The 23,614-nt window shown below is 42.9% G+C and overlaps 3 protein-coding genes across 4 annotated transcripts in view; 1 reads left to right on the plus strand and 2 right to left on the minus strand.

Moving 5' to 3' along the window:
- The window catches only part of LOC138960425 (uncharacterized), a 32,691-nt gene extending 28,844 nt beyond the window's left edge, over nucleotides 1–3,847 (plus strand). For both annotated transcript variants that reach the window (XM_070332338.1, XM_070332346.1), the window contains exons 5-6: nucleotides 1,428–1,614; nucleotides 2,339–3,847. In XM_070332338.1, coding sequence (XP_070188439.1) covers nucleotides 1,428–1,614; nucleotides 2,339–2,754 — 603 coding nt within the window. In that variant the 3' untranslated portion in view covers nucleotides 2,755–3,847. The remainder of the gene's footprint in view (nucleotides 1–1,427; nucleotides 1,615–2,338) is intronic.
- Nucleotides 3,848–12,255: 8,408 nt separating this feature from the next.
- LOC138960558 (caldesmon-like) lies at nucleotides 12,256–14,491 on the minus strand. Its single transcript, XM_070332409.1, has 2 exons — nucleotides 13,719–14,491; nucleotides 12,256–13,676 (listed from the first exon to the last, which is right to left on the minus strand). Exons 1-2 carry the CDS (start codon nucleotides 14,489–14,491, stop codon nucleotides 13,613–13,615), a joined length of 837 nt encoding a protein of 278 aa, XP_070188510.1. The 3' UTR covers nucleotides 12,256–13,612.
- LOC138960516 (probable ATP-dependent RNA helicase DHX35) overlaps nucleotides 12,256–23,614 on the minus strand; it is a 188,087-nt gene continuing 176,728 nt past the window's right edge. Inside the window, exons 23-25 of the mRNA XM_070332405.1 lie at nucleotides 20,264–20,417; nucleotides 15,834–15,945; nucleotides 12,256–15,027 (exon numbers count right to left, since the gene is read on the minus strand). Coding sequence (XP_070188506.1) covers nucleotides 14,989–15,027; nucleotides 15,834–15,945; nucleotides 20,264–20,417 — 305 coding nt within the window. The 3' untranslated portion in view covers nucleotides 12,256–14,988. The remainder of the gene's footprint in view (nucleotides 15,028–15,833; nucleotides 15,946–20,263; nucleotides 20,418–23,614) is intronic.

Raw genomic sequence — 23,614 nt, forward strand, 5'->3', positions numbered from 1 at the left:
GAAGAAAATAGAACCATAGAACCCGTAAAAACTTAGTAATATCTAAGGCTGGGCAATATTGTAAGAGCAGAGCAGAGCAGAGCTGAACAGTTCAAAACCCAAACGCACGTACAACTGTAAGCTCTGAGTAGTAGCAAGCTCTGAGTAGTAGCAAGCTCTGAGTAGTAGCAAGCTCTGAGTAGTAGCAAGCTCTGAGTAGTAGCTAGATTTAGAGAGAAGAACAAAGCCCACCACTTTCTCTTCGCCACCTCATTAATTTTTCTCTTGCCCGCTGGGATGCGCGCGCACAACGAAACTCAACAGTGCGTGTTAAAAAGTGTCGCGGTTTAGACTGACGCCAGCAGAAGAAGCGCGATGTGCACATCGTGTTATGTGCGATTAATTTGCAACCCGAAGCTCTGCTCATACAATTTATAACTGTTCAAAGTGAGACAGTTCACAAATTAAGGTCTGTCCTATAAATATAAGTATTCTATTTATATTAGGGAAGAAATAGAACTCTAAAGTCGTGAAGCGGCAACCGGCTCCGGGCCGCCATCTTTGATTTTCCCAAGCGCAACCTAGGCAAATGTATGCTACAGAAATGCAGTGAAAGATCGACTTTAGCGTCCACTCCAGACCATAAAGTAGGAAGATATGAACAGTTAAAATAACGACCAGGTAACCTATATCCAATAGATTAAAGGTTTCCATACAGAAATAACCAAAACATGATTACAAAGTCAACGAAAGTAGATTCGTAGAATTGTCCAAATCAACGAAAGTCGTTTGTGTTTTTGGTGTGAACTTCGTTTCACCGCCAACCAGAAATGACGTGTACCTACAACCGTAAGCTCTGAGTAATATCTGGACAATATTGTAAGAGCCGAGCCGAGCAGAACAAAACAGAGCAGAAAAACCCCCCAGAGCAGAACCCGAACGCGCCAACAACCGTGAACTCTTAGTAAACACCGAGTTAAAAGGTTCAAATACGGAACAACACTAACCTCCACAAACAGTCAAATAGTATATACAAAATCTTGTATTTGGATTGAAGACAAGCTCAGAAACAAAGAAAACCCGTTTAATGCAAATACAGGTAATTTGGCTTGTGTTACATGTACCAACATAACGTGTCAGCGTTGTCTCGGCCGCAGGGTTCCGGTCAGCCTAAAATGTACTAATACTGATTGGTGAACAAAATGCAGTGCGTTCAGTTTCATTGTGTAAAGTCTGTCCTCAATTGGGCCTGAAGTCGGCTTCGTGAAGACGTCGCGAAGTCTTTTTGTTGTTATACCAAGAAGTCAGGACTGAAGCTCCGTGCGGCCAGCTTCGGGAAGCATACTTCACGCAGTCCACTTCCCCAGTGAAGGACGGGCTTCAGGCCCACAGATTGCCTAAATATATCAATTTCGCTTTCGCGACTGGTTCGTTTTGGTATGCCCCAGGTGCTCCCGGCGTTCTGGTTCCGTGCCGCTCACCCCGTGACGGGGGATGGCAGACGTTGTCACAATGGCAAGTCAGCCATGAACACCGTCGACACCTATCGCTACCCCTTCTCCAAGAAGGTCACGCTGGAGTGCCCTGGAGTCACTCAACCGTGTCTACATTTCTGGTCGTCGTTCACTATTGCAGGTAGGAAGTTGGAGGTTAAAGCCATATGTACTCGATGACTATACACGCTAATTGCTTTACCCACAGCTGGAGACATGCTAAATTAAGTTCCCTGCAAGATATTGTGGTCTAGGACCCCTTAAATGTTGAGATATTTGAATTTTTATTTTGATCTAGATCGTCCTATTTATAGATTTGCCAACAGAGGTAGCGTTGACGCAAGGGAAATAACTCCGCGTCTTTGTTGACATCCTCACTTTTTCAGAGGCTAGAACAAGCTGTAATGCATGTATATGGTCCGCGCATGGCGACATATCGTCATCACATGGTCTTATGGTGCGTTTGACATCGATTATGGGCAAACTACACTTTGTAAACACGGGAGCGCATACATATGCCTTTAATGAAAGGAGTGTTTGAATTTTTGAACAGACAGCCAGCTGACGCATGCACGCGCGCACTGGCACGCACGCACGCACGCACGCACACACACACCCACACACACCAATACCAAATCAATTTAAACTAAAACAGAAACACTAAACATGTAGTATTTAGAATACAAACACCAATATACACTCGTTATAGATGATGATGACGGTGATGACGATGATGATGATGACGATGCTGATGATACAGTTATTAGGAACATAGAGTACATAGAATGGAATTGGGGGTATCTACCCGTAAAAATATAATACCTGATTCTGGTGATGATTTTTTCATTCTTATCACTGACGTGCAGGTGACATACCAAGCTGGACCACGCTGCAGATGGAAGCTCCCACCGGCTACCTGACCGGGGATTTCACCGTCTTCCGTAGCTATGACCACAGCTCCGGTCACCTGGTGGCCTATAATCACGTAAAACCCATGGTTGTGTCCACGCCTGATGACCGTTACGCCATGGGGATATTCTCCTCGCCCAAACAGGACACTGATCAATATATGTATTACGGAAAATTCCAGTTTCCAAATAGATTTAAATATGTTGGAGCAGCCACCAACAAATGGAACGTGGTGTTCCGCAAGCACACGCTGCCGGCCAACTCCACGCACGTGTTCAACTATGACACGTACATGTGCGTCGGCTCGGTGCATGACGTCACCGCGTGTATGAAGTCATTATTGCACGCGCATCAGTCTGAGTTGATCGGATAATGTTTGCTGTTGTAGTTTTCCTGTTAAAAATGACAGTATGTAGATACTAGCTTAACGATAAGTACCTGGCCGTCTTTTCTTGAAATTATGAATGAGTAAAAGAAGAAGAAAATGTTACTCATGCTTCTTTTTACATTTAGTCAAGTTTTGACTAAATGTTTTAACATAGAGGGGGAATCGAGACGAGGGTCGTGGTGCATGTGTGTGTGTGTGTGTGTCTGTGCGTGTAGAGCGATTCAGACTAAACTACTGGACCGATCTTTATGAAATTTTACATGAGAGTTCCTGGGAATGATATCCCCGGACATATTTCTCAATTTTTCAATAAATACCTTTGATGACGTCATATCCGGCTTTTTGTAAAAGTTGAGGCGGCACTGTCACACCCTCATTTTTCAATGAAATTGATTGACATTTTGGCCAAGCAATCTTCGACAAAGGCCGAACTTTGCTGTTGCATTTCTGCTTGGTGGCTTAAAAACTAATGAATAAGTTTGGTCATAAAAAATCGGAAACTTGTAATTAAATTTTTGTTTTTAATCAAATGATCCAAAAACAATTTCATCTTATTCTTCGTCATTTTCTGATTCCAAAAACATATACATATGTTATATTTGGATTACCAACAAGCTCTGAAAATTAAAAATATGAAAATTATGATTAAGATTAATTTTCCGAAATCGATTTAAAAACAATTTCATCTTATTCCTTGTCGGTCCCTGATTCCAAAAACATATAGATATGATATGTTTGGATTAAAAACAAACTCAGTAAGCTAAAAAGAATAGACATACAGAAAAGCGTGTTATCCTGCTCGGCGTGACCACTACCGCACTATTCTGCATGGCTTGTCGATTTCACTGCCTTTGCCACTGACGAGCGGTGGACTGACGAAACTACGAGTATGTGGTCTTGGTGAAAAAAGCAGTGCGTTCAGTTTCATTCTGTGAGTTCGACAGCTTGACAAGCGCTTAGAACTGTACCCACGCGCTATATAAGCTGCTAGCTTTCCACTGGGAGGAAGCGACCCGAATTTCCCAGCGATGGGACAATAAAGTAATGAAAATGAAATGAAATGGTTGACTAAATGTTATTTCGCCTTACGCGACTTGTTTGATTCTGTATCCGTGTGTGTGTGTGTGTGTGTGTGTGTGTGTGTGTGTGTGTGCGTGCATGTGTGTGTGTGTGTGTGTGTGTGTGAGAGAGAGAGAGAGAGAGAGAGAGAGAGAGAGAGAGAGAGAGAGAGAGAGAGAGAGAGAGAGAGAGATTCTGTGTTTGAATGAAAGATCTCTTAATGTTCTTGTCCCTATAGCTGTAATTCTTTTCGTTTAGAGTGTTTTGATAGTATTTTATGAAAACAAACATGTACCTGACTGTGCTCTTATGTTCGTGTTGTCCTTACCTGTTGCGTTGTACATAATAATCTTGGATATTTTAAAATTTTCATTAAATAGCATTGACTGCTTTTACAGAGAGACCAACACACAACCGGACAGACACCGTTAACCTTGACCTTGACATACTTTTAATATCGAGGCCAAGAACAAGAAAAACACAGCTGCTGACACAGTTACAACAAGGATAGCACTCATACTGCACTAAGTCTGTGTCTGCAGACCAAAGTGGCCTGAACGGAAGATGGAAGAGCCGCAAGGAAAGGACAAACAAATCTTAATAGTGTGTATTGTTTGCAACTAGGGCAAATTTACTTACCATGCACGCATTCGGAAGAATTTTTTCTTCTTTTTATTCCATACTATTCTCGATCCGAGACGTCACGGTAAATCTAAAGATAGCAAGATATTCAGGTCGTTGAAATTGGGGTGATAAACAAACTTTATGAGAACATCAACGCAAAGGCAAAAGACAGTTGTATACGAAACGGAGAAAGGCGACAACAAACCCTTTGATAAGCGTTAGGGAAGGGGAAAAATTGCGTTATTTATTCTGTGCATGGACTTCATATAATTGTGAAGTGTGTGAATGTGTGTGAGTGTGTGTGTGTGTGTGTGTGCGTGCATGTGTGTGTGCGTGCGTGCGTTGGTGAGTGTGTGTGTGCGTGCGTGCGTTGGTGAGTGTGTGTGCGTGCATGCGTTGGTGTGTGTGTGTGTGTGTGTTGTGTGCGTGTTTTAGTGTGTGTGTTAGTGTGTGTGTTAGTGTGTGTGTGTGTGTGTGTGTGTGTGTGTGTGTGTGTGATGGAGAGAGACGCGTTGGCAAGTTGAGAAAACACGAACATTGATTTCAAATATTGTGTTGGTGAGAGTGAATGGAACAGCTTAGCGAGACTTTCAAAGCAACACATTCATATATATTCGTCGCTGTCTGGTTAACAGACCGTATTGAGTGTATGTGTCGTTTATCAGCACGGCATAGTAAGATCGTCCATCGATATATACACTGTATAATTATAAAGCCTATATTTCCGTGTTGTTGGCTGTTTCTACAGGGCTTTCAACAAGGTAGATAACTATTCGAATCTGCTGAAATGACAGCAAACTGATTACTTCCCTTGTTTTAGGGAGTTCCATCGATCAGACTTCACATCACATCGTGACATGTTCGGCGTACGCATTTCAACCAAATATCTCACTCGGAAACGTTAAACGTTTTAGCCGTTAACACAGGAAGAAGGCAACACAGTTCGCCGAGATTCAATGACAGTAAACCATGTTATCAACAAGGATATCGACTGTTTCTCTGACAACTGAAGCGTTCGTTATTATTATTTTAAAACTTGAAAAAAAAAAATAACGAGCAAAACTCGACGACTACTCTTTTGTCGCAGAGTAACTTTTCTGGTCCAAGTGATACGAAATAAAGCATAATATTTTAAGGCTGTATCATCAATTGGCGTTCATACTTAGACTAGTTATAGACCTTGGTGTTTTGACGAAGGAAAAAGCTGCTTTCTCTATACAATAAGACTAGAAGGATAAGAAGAAAATGAAGAAGGAGACGAGGAGAATTTTTTTTAAAACTTTTAAACGTTTAGTCAATACTTGACTAAATCATTTAACTAGGGCGGAGGTTGAGGTTTGTCTCCCTGTGTGTGTGTGTGTGTGTGTGTGTGTGTGTGTGTATGTGTGTGTGTGTGTGTAAGTATCTGTGTGTAAGTATCTGTGTGTGTGTGTGTGTGTGTAAGTATCTGTGTGTGTGTGTGTGTGTGTGTGTGTGTGTGTGTGTGTGTGTAAGTATCTGTGTTTGTGTGTGTGTGTGTGTGTGTAAGTATCTGTGTGTGTGTGTGTGTGTAAGTATCTGTGTGTGTGTGTGTGTGTGTGTGTAAGTATCTGTGTTTGTGTGTGTGTGTGTATGTGTGTGTGTGTGTGTCTGTGTGTGTGTGTGTGTGTGTGTGTGCAAAGCATATGTTGTTCGTCCGTCGATTCGACGAGGACCACTCTAGTCGTCCGGGGATTGCTGGGGCTGGCTATTTCTGTGTGTGCGTAGATGGCTGACAAGGCCGATCCTGGCACAGAAGGTTCGGACACAAAAGGGACAAGGGACGAGTGGGACGTCTCCAGGAGGGTTGATGGCACGGGCTTTTCGGGTCTGTCTCATCAATTCAGCGGCGGTGGTTCTGCTGGCCTCGCACATCTTGGCGCCTTTGTGGATGGAGGAGCGCCAGGTGGCACGATCCAGTGCAGATTTCTCCCACGTGTCAGGGTTGATGGAAAACGCTTTCAGTGAGGCTTTGAGAGTGTCTTTGAAGCGTTTCTTCTGTCCTCCGTGGGACCGCTGGCCCTGTTGCAGCTCGCCATAGAACAGTCTTTTGGGCAGTCTTTCGTCTGGCATACGGGCTACGTGCCCAGCCCAGCGAAGCTGGGACTGCATCAGGATGGTAGTGATGCTGGGGAGATCTGCTCTGGCTAGCACTTCTGTATCTGGGACTTTGTCCTGCCACTTTATGCCCAGGATCTTTCTGAGACTTGTTGTGTGGAAATGATTCAGTTTCCTGGCATGTCGTTGGTACACTGTCCATGTCTCGCAAGCGTAGAGCAGCGTTGGGAGCACCACTGCCCTGTACACTTTCAGCTTGGTCTGGGTGGTGATGCCTCTTCTGTTCCAGACATTTGGGTACAGTCTGCCAAAGGTGTGTGCCAAAGCATATATCAAACTACCGAACAGATTTGTAGGAATGTTTAGAGCATTTTCTTGTGCCATTTTTTCTCCGATTTTTGACAGAGCTTCTTGGTGACGTCAGTTTTTCCCGTTTGCAAAAGTTGAGGCGGCACTGTCACGGCAAAATAATTGTTCATCAATTTGATTGCTTATTTTGTCACACAATCTTTGACTCGGTTCGGGCTATGGGATGGCATCTGAGCTTTGTGAAGACAACCGTTGAATAATCACTTTATTTATGGAATAAGACAGATAACAGTTAATACCCGTCTGTTCCTTATCATGTTCTGAATCCAAACATTATAGTTTTATGGTATTTATTCGTTGAATGGAAATTATGCGTCGACTTCGACTTAACAGCTCTGTTCCGCCCACTAATAGATAAAACAACGACATATAGAATCTGGGACACGCAAATGACGTCATATTGAAAGGCGCGAGATTATGGAGTCACCTTGCGACGTTCTTTTCCAAGCATAATCAAATTATCTTCGGGTATCTGTCTCCATCTGTTTGTCTCTCTCCCCCCTCCCCACCCCCCTTACTTTAATAAGGAAGATGGGAAGAGAGAACCGGACATATTACAGCGCATTCGATTGACTGAATGGTTAATCACGCCTCAGCGTTCTGGTTTTGTAAACTAATGTGTTCAATAAACAAGCGCGATGTCTTGAAAGATGGGTGGAATAAGACTCTGCTCCGATCATACAAATAACAACCCTCCAATCATACAAGTAACAACCCTCCAATCATACAAGTAACAACCCTCCAATCATACAAGAAACAACCCTCCGAACGACGACTCACATAAGCCGAATGAGCGTTTATATAGAGGGCCCCAAAGGGGGGGGGGGTATCATCACGATCACGGGAAGGGAAATTTTAGCTTTCACGATCACAGTTACCTTGATTTTTGTTTTCACGATCACGAACACCAGTGGCAAATCACGGTCACGGCAAAAGTTGCATGTACAGAAAGCACGTGTCAAAGTAAACACAACCACACAGTAATTCGCTCCTCTGGATCTGTTGTGTATTCAACACAAAGTGAGAACTGTTTCACTTTTTTATTATTATTTTTTGAATTCTCTTTCATACACACATAGAAATACATATCATGATTTGTAATCAGTAACAAGAATGTTGTTTTCATTGTTTTCTCTCTCTCTCTCTCTCTCTCTCTCTCTCTCTCTCTCTCTCTCTCTCTCTCTCTCTCTCTCTCTTCACTCGTACACATTCAACTCCCACACCCTCACTCACACACATGAATATATACTTGCACAATTTCACATTTCCAGAGCTAAATCTTGTAAACCCATTATCTCAAAAACTGGGTGGATTGAAATTAAAGTACATGTACGTGTGATGGGTTCTTTATTTTCAACTTTGCCATACAATTTGAGGTACACCATCGCCTGGGTTCATGGCCTTGAAAAACAAACAGGAATGCTACAGGCCAAAAATGGTTTTACCTGAAAGAAGCGCGCAGTGCCAGTGGCGAAGCCACAAGGCTGAGCCTGCGAAGCAGGCGAGCCAACTAGGGGGCCCGGGGGCATGCCCCCCCGGAATTTTTTTCAAGAAACGGTTAAAATCTGTGCAATCTGGTGCATTCTGGGCATCATTTTCAGGGCTGTAATAGTGTTGTGATCTTGTTAAAAATCCCATTTTAGCCTCTCCCCACCACCATTCAACACACCTCCAAACTGGTGAAAACAATACTACTGTGCGCTGGCTTCATTGAGACCGGCGCCCGGTCGCGTTGCGCGATATTCACACGGATCGTTTTTGCGGAAATTTTTCAACTTCAGCAGAATAAATTTGACTTTACCCAGGGGCGGATCTGGGTTTTGAAAGGGGGGGGGGGGGGTGCAAAGTTCTTTTTTTTGTTTGTTTGTATCTTATCAGCGAAGGCGCGAAGCGCCGAACCGATGGCGCGAAGCGCCGAACCGATGGCGCGAAGCGCCGAGCATGCTAGGGGGGTCCGGGGGCATGCCCCCCCGGAATTTTTTTTTAAAAAGGAAGCAAAATTGTGCAATCTGAGCGTGTAAAGTGCTATTTTCAGGTGATACATTTTTCTTCTTTTTTTTTCTTCTTTTTTTTTTTTTAAATTTTTGTCCCGCTGGGGGGGGGGGGGGGGTGCAATTGCACCCATTGCACCCCCCCCCCCAGATCCGCCCCTGTTACCGGATTTTGAAAACGGCTTTATCGGATTTCCGGCAATTACCGGAAAAGTAGCATGCCTGACAAAATCCCCAACGAATATGACTTTGATCGTCTTTGACATGAGGATCAAGTGACCCAAACTGGCACGTCTCCCCGCCATTGTTTCTAAATTTAACCCATTGTTGATATTAAAGTTTACAGGCGCTAAAATAAATCCAAGCTTAATGCAAAGAAGCGACAATTAGAATCTATGCCAAGCGTGTCCACGTTGCTGGGATGAAAAACACATTTCTAGTTTCGGTTTTGGCTACACGCAGACTCGATCTCGAGCCAGTCGAGGTCACACTGAGCGAGTGACAGCCGGACGTGGCAATGTCGACAATGTCAATGATCTCACTCAAACCATAGATGTGTATCAAACTCAAAGATCTTGAACAAATTTCAAGATCTCTGCCTACATTCAGAACAGTCATAGAGCAACATAGATCAACATACCTTGATATTTCGTCTTCGGAAAGACCGACCCGTAGCCTGACCTTTCCACCAAGGAAGGCATTCTCGCCGCCTGCTTTGAATCCACAAAATATAACAGAAGTTCGATGACAGTACCGCTGCACGCCATTTTTGATCTTCGAATTCGAATTTGACTGAATGCACTCAAAACTTTTGCTCGAAGCCCTTCCATTGGATGAAGTTAGGCAGACTTTTGCAATTTGCCTTCTGATTGGATTTTTTGTGTGTGTGATTGGTTCTCTTAAAGGGAAGCAATCGCTGTCAAAATCATATTTCTGAATGTGTTGTTGCTTCCCTTCAATCGGGATTGGCTCCTTGACGAATAGAGGATCATAGAGTGATACAGCTGTGAAAAATGTACGTTGAAAATAAACTGCTTTGCAATCATGCCCATCACGATCACGAAAACAAATGACGATCACGATCACGAGACTTGATTTTTTTGTCATCACGGATCACGGGCAAAGTCCCATCACGATCACAGAAATGGAAATTTCGGCAATCACGGTCACAGAAAGGTCAAAAAACGCCAATCACGATCACGATTTTAAACCCTTTGGGGCCCTCTATATAATCTTCTACTTTTCGTTTTAAAAAGGATTACCCAGTGCAATTTACTTGTAGCAAAAGTTTATTTTCTGATTCATTAGGAAGTTCCGCTTCTCATTCTCCACAGAAAACAACCAAACAAACAAAAAACAACAGAAAACAAGCGAATAAACAAACCTGACGTCACAGCCGTTTTTGATCTTTCCAGTTACAATTACGTCAACACATATCATGACGTCTAATTGGCCGAGCGTGACTGCTGCATCAGAACCAGGATCTTATTTAACAACCATGCCCTTGAGCGCTTCAAGAAAACAATCCACTCTCGTCTAATTTAAATCCTGGTTCCACTATAGGTTTTCTTGCGTGATTTGCGCATCTAATAGAAAGTCGCCAATCCCGGAACAGTCGGCAAACTTGGAACACCTCAATATACGATCAACGGGGAACTTCTTCTTCTTCTGCGTTCGTGGGCTAAAACTCCCTCGTACACTCGTGTCTTTGCACGAGTGGAATTTTACGTGTATGACCGTTTTTACCCCGCCAAACGGGGAACAATTCATGAACAATTGTTTTGCAGAAATGTCCAGTGACATTCCTTGATATTATTCCAGCAAGAAAAATGACTACCGCGGCAACAACAACAACAAAAGGTACGTTTTTTCATTTAGTCAAGTTTTGACTAAATGTTTTAACATAGAGGGGGAATCGAGACGAGGGTCGTGGTGTGTGTCTGTGTGTGTGTCTGTGTGTGTGTGTGTGTGTGTGTGTGTGTGTGTAAAGCGATTCAGACCAAACTACTGGACCGATCTTTATGAAATTTTACATGAGAGTTCCTGGGTATGATATCCCTAGACGTTTGTTTTCATTTTTTCGATAAATGTCTTTGATGACGTCATATCCGGCTTTTTGTAAAAGTTGAGGCGGCACTGTCACACCCTCATTTTTAAATCAAATTGATTGAAATTTTGGTAAAGCAATCTTCGACAAAGGCCGGGCTTCGGTATTGCATTTCAGCTTGGTGGCTTAAACATTAATTAATGACTTTGGTCATTAAAAATCTGAAAATTGTAATAAAATATTTTTTTTTATATACAACGATCCAAATTTACGTTTATCTTATTCTACATCATTTCCTGATTCCCAAAACATATAAATATGTTATATTTGGATTAAAAACAATCTCTGAAAATTAAAAATATAAAACATTATGATCAAAATTAAATTTCCGAAATCGATTTAAAAACACTTTCATCTTATTCCTTGTCGGTTCCTGATTCCAAAAACATATAGATATGATATGTTTGGATTAAAAACACGCTCAGAAAGTTAAAACAAAGAGAGGTACAGAAAAGCGTGCTATCCTTTTTAGCGCAACTACTACCCCGCTCTTCTTGTCAATTTCACTGCCTTTGCCATGAGCGGTGGACTGACGATGCTACGAGTAGGCCTATACGGTCTTGCTGAAAAATGGCATTGCGTTCAGTTTCATTCTGTGTGTTCGACAGCTACTTGACTAAATGTTGTGTTTTCGCCTTACGCGACTTGTCTTCTTATTTCTACCGTCTACAATTACACATTAACATGCTTCCATTTGAAACTTCGAAGTCTTCATCGCGGGTTGACGCCCGACCAAAGGTAATTGAAGCCCGACGGAGCGAAGCGAATACGAGGATGACACAACTGATCGGACAAGGTCATGACCTTCAAACCTATACTCTTCATAAAAAGAAACGCATCAATTCTTAAAGTCTCTATACTGCCAGTTTTTGTCAGAATCAGGTTTGCAAAATGAGAAAAAGAAAGCCCTTCAGTATTCCTAATGGCATGAGAGGATGACAATTTGAATAAATCATCACGATTATACTCGTCACAAAAAATAAAGCATCATTCCCAAAAATCGCGCACAAAATTAGCAAGTTAGTAAAAGTGCAAAACAGAGCAAGAACACATCCTTTTTAGTATCCCCTGCGACAATTAAACACACAAAAGCACGCAGTCTCAAGTTCACAGTGAAAGAAATACATCTTTCACCAAATTGTAAACTCGGTTTCGGGGCGCGTGTTGTTCGTTTTACTCGCGAAAAGGGAAACAATGCCTACGCGACATCTCAAACTTTCGCAAAACAGCAATGTTTGATAGATCCATATCTGCTTATCGAGTTTTTTGTTTGTTTGTTTGTTTGCTTAACGCCCAGCCGACCACGAAGGGCCATATCAGGGCGGTGCTGCTTTGACATTTAACGTGCGCCACACACAAGACAGAAGTCGCAGCACAGGCTTCATGTCTCACCCAGTCACATTATTCTGACACCGGACCAACCAGTCCTAGCACTAACCCCATAATGCCAGACGCCAGGCGGAGCAGCCACTAGATTGCCAATTTTAAAGTCTTAGGTATGACCCGGCCGGGGTTCGAACCCACGACCTCCCGGCTTATCGAGTAAACAATGTATCCATTGGAAAGGTAACAAGGTCACTAAATCGCTTGACACGCATTTTGAGTGATCATGAGCTTGACTATCACTTACCTTACTTTCCCGCAAACAACAATACAGAACTTCACGCTTGATTACGTAAACTCACCTGTAACTGCCGTCTATCTCGATGTTTATGAGGCCTGGATGTCACTACTGTATTATGATCCGCCACAGGAGCACATGACTTCCTTCTGCCTTGTTCTGAGGTATATCAGAAGGCCAGTATATATGGCCAGCGAACAACCACTTCATGTCCCAAATAGATACTTATTCTGGGGACATAAATAGAAATTTACATACATGGCCAGTGGTGTTTCCCTCGACGGTGAGTGAAATGACCTTGAAGATGTGGGTCGTTTACTTCTCTTGTCTCCTTTCCTTGTGTTGAACATCAGAACTTCGGACTGACTTCTGCTTGTTGCTGATCTCCGTCAAAGTCGAACCAGAAACGTTTCCATGCATTACCATACCTGTTCTTTCTTTCTTTCCAAGTTTATTTGGTGTTTAACGTCATTTTCAACCACGAAGGTTATATCGCGACGGACCATACCTGTGAGTGCACGCAGACTTTCGGGAACAACGTCTGCTGAGGCCTTAACAGTACCGTCAAAACAATAGTCTTTGGAAAGGATATATTTACGGACAATCTGTGCGCACTCACACACATATACACCCACACACATATGCACACACACACATACACTCTCACACACAAAGACACACACACACACACAACTGTTTCAGTCGTACAATTGACTTTTTCAACATATTCTGGAACAAAACATACACAACAGATTGCCAGGTAATCCCATAAAAAGGAGAGAGGCACGCCCAGCTTTTGAATCATCAAAAAAGTAATGTGTATCTGATGGATAAATGCATATCCTGAACAAGCACGTCAGAATTTAAGCTGCACACACACATACACACGCAAACACACACACCCACACACAGAAAGACAAACAAACACACTGACAGACACGCACACATACCACTGTCACATTGTATGCTCAAACAGACATCTAAAAATAATACGCTTCAAGCCGTCTTTTTGTCCTTTGGTCGAAGGCACACTCCCTTCCGTGTAAACGATTCGGCTGACCTTCTCAGATCAGTGGAGGCTTTCACACGAGATTGGGCTGACCGTCTCAGATCAGTGAAGGCTTTCACACGAGATTGGGCTGACCGTCTCAGATCAGTGAAGGCTTTCACACGAGATTGGGCTGACAGTCTCAGATCAGTGAAGGCTTTCACACGAGATTGGGCTGACCGTCTCAGATCAGTGAAGGCTTTCACACGAGATTGGGCTGACCGTCTCAGATCAGTGAAGGCTTTCACACGAGATTGGGCTGACCGTCTCAGATCAGTGAAGGCTTTCACACGAGATTGGGCTGACCGTCTCAGATCAGTGAAGGCTTTCACACGAGATTGGGCTGACCGTCTCAGATCAGTGAAGGCTTTCACACGAGATTGGGCTGACCGTCTCAGATCAGGGAAGGCTTTCACACGAGATTGGGCTGACCGTCTCAGATCAGTGAAGGCTTTCACACGAGATTGGGCTGACCGTCTCAGATCAGTGAAGGCTTTCACACGAGATTGGGCTGACCGTCTCAGATCAGTGAAGGCTTTCACACGAGATTGGGCTGACCGTCTCAGATCAGTGAAGGCTTTCACACGAGATTGGGCTGACCGTCTCAGATCAGTGAAGGCTTTCACACGAGATTGGGCTGACCGTCTCAGATCAGGGAAGGCTTTCACACGAGATTGGGCTGACCGTCTCAGATCAGGGAAGGCTTTCACACGAGATTGGGCTGACCGTCTCAGATCAGCGAAGGCTTTCACACGAGATTGGGCTGACCGTCTCAGATTAGGGAAGGCTTTCACACGAGATAAGAGCAGCCCTCCACTTGGGCACATACCGAAAATCAACACACTGACTGCTTTCTGTGCAGAATAGGAATTTGTTTTTAATGAATTAATTACTTAAAGAAATTCTTTGACAAAGAGGGTGCAACTATGCTTCAATTGCAAGATCTTGACATGCTTTTCTCCCTCTAAATAATTGTACCTCTTGAAAGTTGCAGGGAAACATTCAGCCTGGAGTTTATTTTGGCTGACGCACGGCTGACGTCCTCCCTGTAGATGCATGTGTAAGAATGTTGATATTTGGTACGTGTCTAGGTGGTAAGATGCTCTTAGCCCTTGTACAGGCTTGGCTAGAACAGAGAGAGTGTGCAGAACTCTTCTTCTGGAAGGACTCGACTGTGCTGATACACTGCACATCAGAAAAATGCGTCTTCATTCACTGAAACCAGCAGTTTGTCCATCTTTCAAGCTTTGTCCCAGGAAACATCCGGTTTGAAGACCTCGTGATTGTCCACAGGCGACTTCCACGCAGTTCACCAGAAGGCTTCTCATTCCAATCGGCCTCTCTTCGCTGCTAACTCGCGGTCCTGAACAAAAAAGAAATATCACATAAACAAAGGAGTAAAGATTTTATTGATCGTAATCATGCTTTTCCTAAAGTGCATCCATATTTCTTAGAAGTGTTACTGATGCTTATATTAAAACTGGTTGTCAAATCCATCGCTACAAACGACCAGATTGAGATCAATTTAAAAAGTGAATAACGGAAGGAGTGAGTATACCAATTCATCTCAGAAAATATCTTATGTATACAGTGCACATTGCTGACGTCATAGGCACTTCCGTTGCGAATCGGAATACACCGTCGCAGCCGGGAGTACAAACAAAAGACAGAGAGAACGTTTCGTGCAGAATACGTATGTGTTTGCGCTCTTTTGCATGCTCGTAATTGTACGCGCGTGTGCGTACGAGTTCGTAGATTCATTTGTTTGAACAATTCTTTCTTTCTTTATTTGGTGTTTAACGTCGTTTTCAAGCACGAAGGTTATATCGCGACGGGGAAAGGGGGGAGATGGGATAGAGCCACTAGTCAATTGTTTCTTGTTCACAAAAGCACTAACCAAAAATTTGCTCCAGGGGCTTGCAACGTAGTACAATGTATGACCTTACTGGGAGAATGCAAGTTTCCAGTACAAAGGACTTAACATTTCTTACATACTGCTTGACTAAAATCTTTACAAAAATTGACTATATTCTATACAAGAAACACTTAACAAGGGTAAAAGGAGAAACAGAACACGTTAGTCGCCTCTCACGACATGCTGGGGAGCATCGGGTAAATTCTTCCCCCTAACCCGCGGGTGGTTTGTTTGAAAAAGCAGTGCCGTCTTACCGTTCCGAACTGATAGAAGTTCGGAGCCAGTTCACACAGCCAGTCGGGATGTATGGTGGTGACGTCACGCATGTACTCCTTGTTGGTCTGAATGACCTCGTTGAACACGAGCCTGCAGAACATCAGATTTCATGTCACACAACAGTACACTCGCAGACACACACAAAGACGAACATATAGGCCGACACAACATCAGATTTCATGTCACACAACAGTACACTCGCAGACACACACAAAGACGGACATACAGGCCGACACAACATCAGATTTCATGTCACACAACAGTACACTCGTAGACACCCACAAAGACGGACATACAGGCCGACACAACATCAGATTTCATGTCACACAGCAGTACACTCGCAGACACACACAAAGACGGACATACAGGCCGACACACCATCAGATTTCATGTCACACAACAGTACACTCGCAGACACACACAAAGACGGACATATAGGCCGACACAACATCAGATTTCATGTCACACAACAGTACACTCGCAGACACACACAAAGACGGACATACAGGCCGACACAACATCAGATTTCATGTCACACAGCAGTACACTCGCAGACACACACAAAGACGAACATATAGGCCGACACAACATCAGATTTCATGTCACACAACAGTACACTCGCAGACACACACAAAGACGGACATACAGGCCGACACAACATCAGATTTCATGTCACACAGCAGTACACTCGCAGACACACACAAAGACGAACATATAGGCCGACACAACATCAGATTTCATGTCACACAACAGTACACTCGCAGACACACACAAAGACGGACATACAGGCCGACACAACATCAGATTTCATGTCACACAACAGTACACTCGCAGACACACACAAAGACGGACATACAGGCCGACACAACATCAGATTTCATGTCACACAGCAGTACACTCGCAGACACACACAAAGACGGACATACAGGCCGACACACCATCAGATTTCATGTCACACAACAGTACACTCGCAGACACACACAAAGACGGACATACAGGCCGACACAACATCAGATTTCATGTCACACAGCAGTACACTCGTAGACACACACAAAGACGGACATACAGGCCGACACAACATCAGATTTCATGTCACACAGCAGTACACTCGTAGACACACACAAAGACGGACATACATGCCGACACAACATCAGATTTCATGTCACACAGCAGTACACTCGTAGACACACACAAAGACGGACATACAGGCCGACACAACATCAGATTTCATGTCACACAGCAGTACACTCGTAGACACACACAAAGACGGACATACAGGCCGACACAACATCAGATTTCATGTCACACAACAGTACACTCGCAGACACACACAAAGACGGACATACAGGCCGACACAACATCAGATTTCATGTCACACAACAGTACACTCGTAGACACACACAAAGACGGACATACAGGCCGACACATCAGATTTCATGTCACACAGCAGTACACTCGCAGACACACACAAAGACGGACATACAGGCCGACACAACATCAGATTTCATGTCACACAGCAGTACACTCGTAGACACACACAAAGACGGACATACAGGCCGACACAACATCAGATTTCATGTCACACAGCAGTACACTCGTAGACACACACAAAGACGGACATACAGGCCGACACAACAGATTTCATGTCACACAACAGTACACTCGCAGACACACACAAAGACGGACATACAGGCCGACACAACATCAGATTTCATGTCACACAGCAGTACACTCGCAGACACACACAAAGACGGACATACAGGCCGACACAACATCAGATTTCATGTCACACAACAGTACACTCGCAGACATACACAAAGACGGACATACAGGCCGACACACCCAAACACATTCGGGAAAACACACAGTCATACGCGCACACACATAGGAAGGAAGGAAGGAAGGAAGGAAGGGAGGAAGGGAGGGAGGGAGGGAGGGAGGGAGGGATGTGACAGAGGCCGTTACCCTCGTCATCGGCTTAAATGAGACTAAAAACCGAAAACCCTTCAAGGGAGAGAGAGAGAGAGAGAGAGAGAGAGAGAGAGAGAGAGAGAGAGAGAGAGAGAGAGAGAGAGAGAGAGAGAGAGAGAGAGAGAGAGAGAGAGAGAGAGAGAGAAAGGAAGGAAATAAGGGTGCACCAAGGAAGGAAGGAAGGAAATACGGGTGCACCAAGGAAGGAAGGAAGGAAATAAGGGTGCACCTAGGAAGGAAGAAATGAAGGAATGAAGAAAGGAAGAAATGAACAAACGATGGAAAGAACGAACAAACAACCCAAAGCCCAATGGCTTCGTTTCTGAAGCTTGTGTGATCCTTAATTAACGAGCACTCATGAAACCCGTCCCCCGAAATCCAGCTGCATCATTACGCCCCTAGTGTAAAAAGGCAGATAAAGAAAATGCAGTACAGATTAGAGGTGAAACATCCTTCGATTGATCCTGTTCAGAAAATGTTAAAACCGACGAAACAACATTCTACATCAAGTGCTTCTTGGTGTCACCGGATTTTTGGTTCTATTACACGGAAATGTCACGAATAATTTTACTTTAATTCACACAAAAAGTAAAACGTCGCCTCGAGAAACCATCAAAGTAGACAAAGAGAAAAAGTGGTTGTTCAACGTGCCCAAGTCATGAACTTTACACTGACATGTCTTTTACCATAAATCTAACTCGCACCATTTTTTGCTTAGAGTTAGATCTTCCTTTCTTCTTTTTATTTTTGTTTAATTTTTTTATTTTTTTTAATTCTCTTTTTGTGGTTTTTTTTGTTTGTTTACATGTATATGCCGTACATTACAGGACATAACCTAAACAAAGGGACAAAAACATAAAACAGAAACACACTTGGACAATTACAACACACATGGGGTGGGGGGGGGGGGGGATCAGGGATTGGTGGTTTCTTTCTTTCTGTATTTGGTGTTTAACGTCGTTTTCAAGCACGAAGGTTATATCGCGACGGGAAAAGGGGGGAGAAGGAATAGAGCCACTTGTCAATTGTTTCTTGTTCACAAAAACACTAATCAAAAATTTGCTCCAGGGTCTTGCAACGTAGTACAATATATGACCTTACTGGGAGAATGCAAGTTTCCAGTACAAAGGAGTTAACATTTCTTACATACTGCTTGACTAAAATCTTTACAAAAATTGACTATATTCTATACAAGAAACACTTAACAAGGGTAAAAGGAGAAACAGAATCCGTTAGTCGCCTCTCACGACATGCTGGGGAGCATGGGGTAAATTCTTCCCCCTAACCCGCGGGGGGTAGCAAACACATACCACGAAGACCACCACCTAGTCCCCTGGCACCAACGAATCAAGATAAAACCACAACGCGTTGCTTGTGATAAACACACACTCGAAAATTAAGATCAAATGCTCATTGGACGCACCCAGGGGCGGATCAGTTCATTTTATGGTTTTTTTTTTTCCAAAAGTATATTGTGAAGGCGCTTCGCGCCGAGCCGACGGCGCAAAGCGCCTAGCTTTCTAGGTGGGTCCGGGGGCATGCCCCCACCGGAAAATTTTGAAAAAAAAAGGATGCAAAATGGTGCAATCTGGTGCATTCTGAGGATGATCATTACCAGTTTCAGGCAGCAGATTTTGTCACTGATTAATACAAAAAAAAACCCACAATTTAAAAAAAAAAATTTGGCTGGGGGGGGGGGGGGGGGTTTCCGGAAACCCCAGAACCCCCCCCCCCCCTCGTCCGCCTCTGGCACCTGTGCCATAATTGTAGAAATGAATAAAAACAACACCTAATTTGTGACCCTTGTTTCATAAAGTAAAAAACGCTCAAGAAAATGATTTCCTGCGTATTGTCCGGAACTCGACAAAACAGTGACCTTCAACTTTGACCACAATCACCAGGCTCTGATCGGAAGGGTTTTCTCTGTCTTCTTCCTTTTATTCATTGTGTAACATAATTTTAGATTGTAAATTGCTGTAAGCTCTAGCTTTAAGGAGAAATTCATATGGATGACTAAGATAATGCTATACATGTCCTCAACCCCCCATGTATTCATGTATGTGTGCCATTAAGCCGTGAGATTAATGAGAAGGGGTGGGTTTGTTTGTTTGTTTGCTTAACGCCCAGCCGACCACGAAGGGCCATATCAGGGCAGTGAAGGGGTGGGTATTATGTATGGTGATAATGATGTTGATGATGAATAGGATGAATAGGATGAATAGGATGAATAGGATGAATTGGACGAATAGGACGAATAGGACGAATAGGATGAATAGGATGAATAGGACGACGACGACGATGATAATAAAGATCATGAGGATCGCCCCATGTGCCCTGGTGAGATGAGGAAAGTGACGGCGACGACGATGCCCCCCCCCCCCCCCCTCTCTCCCCCCCCTCCCCTCACCCCCCCCCCCCCATTTCCACAACTACATACCACTGAGGAGGGTCTTGGCTGAAGAGGACGGACGTAGGATGCAGGAACAGGTCGTGGTTGTCCCTGACGGTGCGGTAACAACTGGAGTGGTGAAGTCGTGCAGCGTTGGCAAAGAACCCCGCAGTGATACAGCGACGTAGTTTGTCCACATCATCTGAAACAAATCACGTACAAGACCTTGGTAATTCTGCCAGAAGTTCAGATGACTGATACGACCTAAACACGCATACGCTTGTTGTGTATCTCAGCTTAAGTCGGGGTAAAACCCGGGAACATGCCGCGAGGCGTAACACTAGAATTTCTCTCCAACAACAAGAACACAGTTCCGAGCTCTCAGATGTTGCCAACCTTCACACGTCCTCATACGTAGCTATTACACTAGCCACCCTAATTCTGCCCTTTTTTATTTGAATTTTATTTTATTATTTTTATTTTGTATTTTATTTAACCTCAGTTGCATGCAGGCTGCTTCAACCCTGACTTTTTTTGCCCTTTTATTTTTTCTCCTTTCTGCGGGCGGGGAGCATCCTTCTTCATAGGTCTTTTTACATTTAGTCAAGTTTTGACTAAATGTTTTAACATAGAGGGGGAATCGAGACAAGGGTCGTGGTGTATGTGTGTGTGTGTGTGTGTGTGTGTGTGTGTGTGTGTGTGTGTGTGTGTGTGTGTGTGTGTGTGTGTGTGTGTGTGTCTGTCTGTGCGTGTGTAGAGCGATTCAGAATAAACTACTGGACCGATCTTAATGAAATTTGACATGAGAGTTCCTGGGTATGATATCCCCGGATTTTTTTTCTCATTTTTTCGATAAATACCGTTGATGACGTCATATCCGGCTTTTTGTAAAAGTTGAGGCGGCACTGTCACACCCTCATTTTTCAATCAAATTGATTGACATTTTGGCAAAGCAATCTTCGACAAAGGCCGGACTTTGGTATTGCATTTCAGCTTGGTGGCTTAAAAACTAATGAATGAGTTTGGTCATTAAAAATCGGAAACTTGTAATTAAAATTATTTTTTATTAAACGATCTAAAACCAATTTCATCTTATTCTTCGTCATTTTCTGATTCCAAAAACATATACATATGTTATATTTGGATTACAAACAAGCTCTGAAAATTAAAAATATGAAAATTATGATTAAAATTAATTTTCCGAAATCGATTTAAAAACAATTTGATCTTATTCCTTGTCGGTCCCTGATTCCAAAAACCATATAGATATGATATGTTTGGATTAAAAACAAACTCAGTAAGCTAAAAAGAATAGACATACAGAAAAGCGTGTTATCCTGCTCAGTGTGACCACTACCGCACTATTCTGCATGGCTTGTCAATTTCACTGCCTTTGCCACGAGCGGTGGACTGACGAAACTACGAGTATGTGGTCTTGGTGAAAAAAGCAGTGCGTTCAGTTTTATTCTGTGAGTACGACAGCTTGACTAAATGTTGTTATTTCGCCTTACGCGACTTGTTTAATTCTTATCTAAATTCTGCCCTTTCGTTTTTAGGGCACCGACACGAGAACTGGCAGAAGAGAGCAGAGGATAATGTTGATCGTGACCACATTTCAACGACACACACCCTCTGTTCTAACTATGCGCGGCTATTAAGCAGGAGAGCCCGGCATAGGAAGACCCTTCTAAAGTGTTCAACACACTTCGTCCTTATCAAGGATACAAGACACAACTGTTGTATATTGGTTTATGCAGTGGCACCCAATTTGTTCAGGATTCCCACAAATCTGAAAAGGAGATGGATTCTTAAAGGCCAACATCCGCGGGAATTTTTCTCCTGGAGCGACCTAAACTTGAACCCGTCGCTATTCTTGGATGTCTGTTTACTTCGTGTTGCACGCAAAAATTGAGCGACTTCCTTGCCGCGTGGATTGACGAAGCTGTTTTATTCTCGTGACTGAAAACACTGCAGTGCGTGCAGTTTTATTCTGTGGGTTCGACAGATTGACTAAATGTTGTAATTTCGCTTTCACGAATCAGGAACCGACAAGGAATAAGATGAAAGTGTTTTTAAATTGATTTCGACAATTTAATTTTGATAATAATTTTTATATTTTTAATTTTCAGAGCTTGTTTTTAATCCAAATATAACATATTTATATGTTTTTGGAATCAGAAAATGATGGAGAATAAGATGAACGTAAATTTGAATCGTTTTATAAAAACTTTTTTTTTTTATACAATTTTCAGATTTTTAATGACCAAAGTCATTACTTAATTTTTAAGCCACCAAGCTGAAATGCAATACCGAAGTCCGGGCTTTGTCGAAGATTACTTGACCAAAATTTCAACCAATTTGGTTGAAAAATGAGAACGTGATAGTGCCGCCTCAACTTTCACGAAAAGCCGGATATGACGTCATCAAAGACATTTTTAAAAAAAAAAGAAAAAAACGTTCGGAGATATCAATCCCAGGAAATCTCATGAAAAATTTCATAAAGATCGGTCCAGTAGTTTGGTCTCAATCGCTCTACACACCATCCGGCTTTTCGTGAAAGTTGAGGCGGCACTGTCACGCTCTCATTTTTCAACCAAATTGGTTGAAATTTTGGTCAAGTAAAAAAAATTTTTTTTTTATTAAACGATTCAAATTTACGTTCATCTTATTCTCCATCATTTTCTGATTCCAAAAACATATAAATATGTTATATTTGGATTAAAAACAAGCTCTGAAAATTAAAAATATAAAAATTATTATAAAAAATAAATTGTCGAAATCAATTTAAAAACACTTTCATCTTATTCCCTATCGGTTCCGGATTAAAAACACGCTCAGAAAGTTAAAACGAAGAGAGGTACAGAAAAGAGTGCTATCCTTCCCAGCGCAAGTACTACCCCGCTCCTCTTGTCAATTTCACTGCCTTTGCCATGAGCGGTGGACTGACGATGCTACGAGTATACCTCACGCCGGAACCTCGGCTGTACCCGCGGATAACCGCAGGCTCTGCAGGCTGTTCACCGCAGACAGAAATTGTCAACACGAGTGGTGAGTGTCTGCACAAAATCGTCTCTGCTTTCTCTAAAATGACATATCATTACAAAACTATTGTTTGTACTTCAACCTAAGGTATTATAGCACCCTACCATCGATTTAATTTTTTCCTTTCGTTCGAATGTGAAGGCTGAGCTTCGAGTATTTGTGCATTTCCTGTAAAAAGTGCCAAAATTCTGACTTTACACATTTATTACGGAAATCCAAGCTTATTAAACAAGCTGCAGAAGTCAGAATTTTGGTACCCATGTCTCTTAATGTATCGAAGAAATATAGATTAAATAATGACGTTTCAATTTTTACTGCTGAGCTCTTTGCCATACTCATGGCGCTCACCTTCATTAA

Source organism: Littorina saxatilis, linkage group LG1 (assembly GCF_037325665.1).
Source record: "Littorina saxatilis isolate snail1 linkage group LG1, US_GU_Lsax_2.0, whole genome shotgun sequence".
Lineage (NCBI taxonomy): Eukaryota > Metazoa > Mollusca > Gastropoda > Littorinimorpha > Littorinidae > Littorina > Littorina saxatilis.

Bases quoted from the DNA above. Each gene is read 5' to 3' on its own strand.
- LOC138960558 (XM_070332409.1), bottom strand. From the start codon at position 14,491: ATGTGCCCAAGTGGAGGGCTGCTCTTATCTCGTGTGAAAGCCTTCCCT. The intron at 13,677-13,718 runs GTCAGCCCAATC...TGATCTGAGAAG, and splicing joins GCCTTCACTGATCTGAGACG to GTCAGCCGAATCGTTTACAC.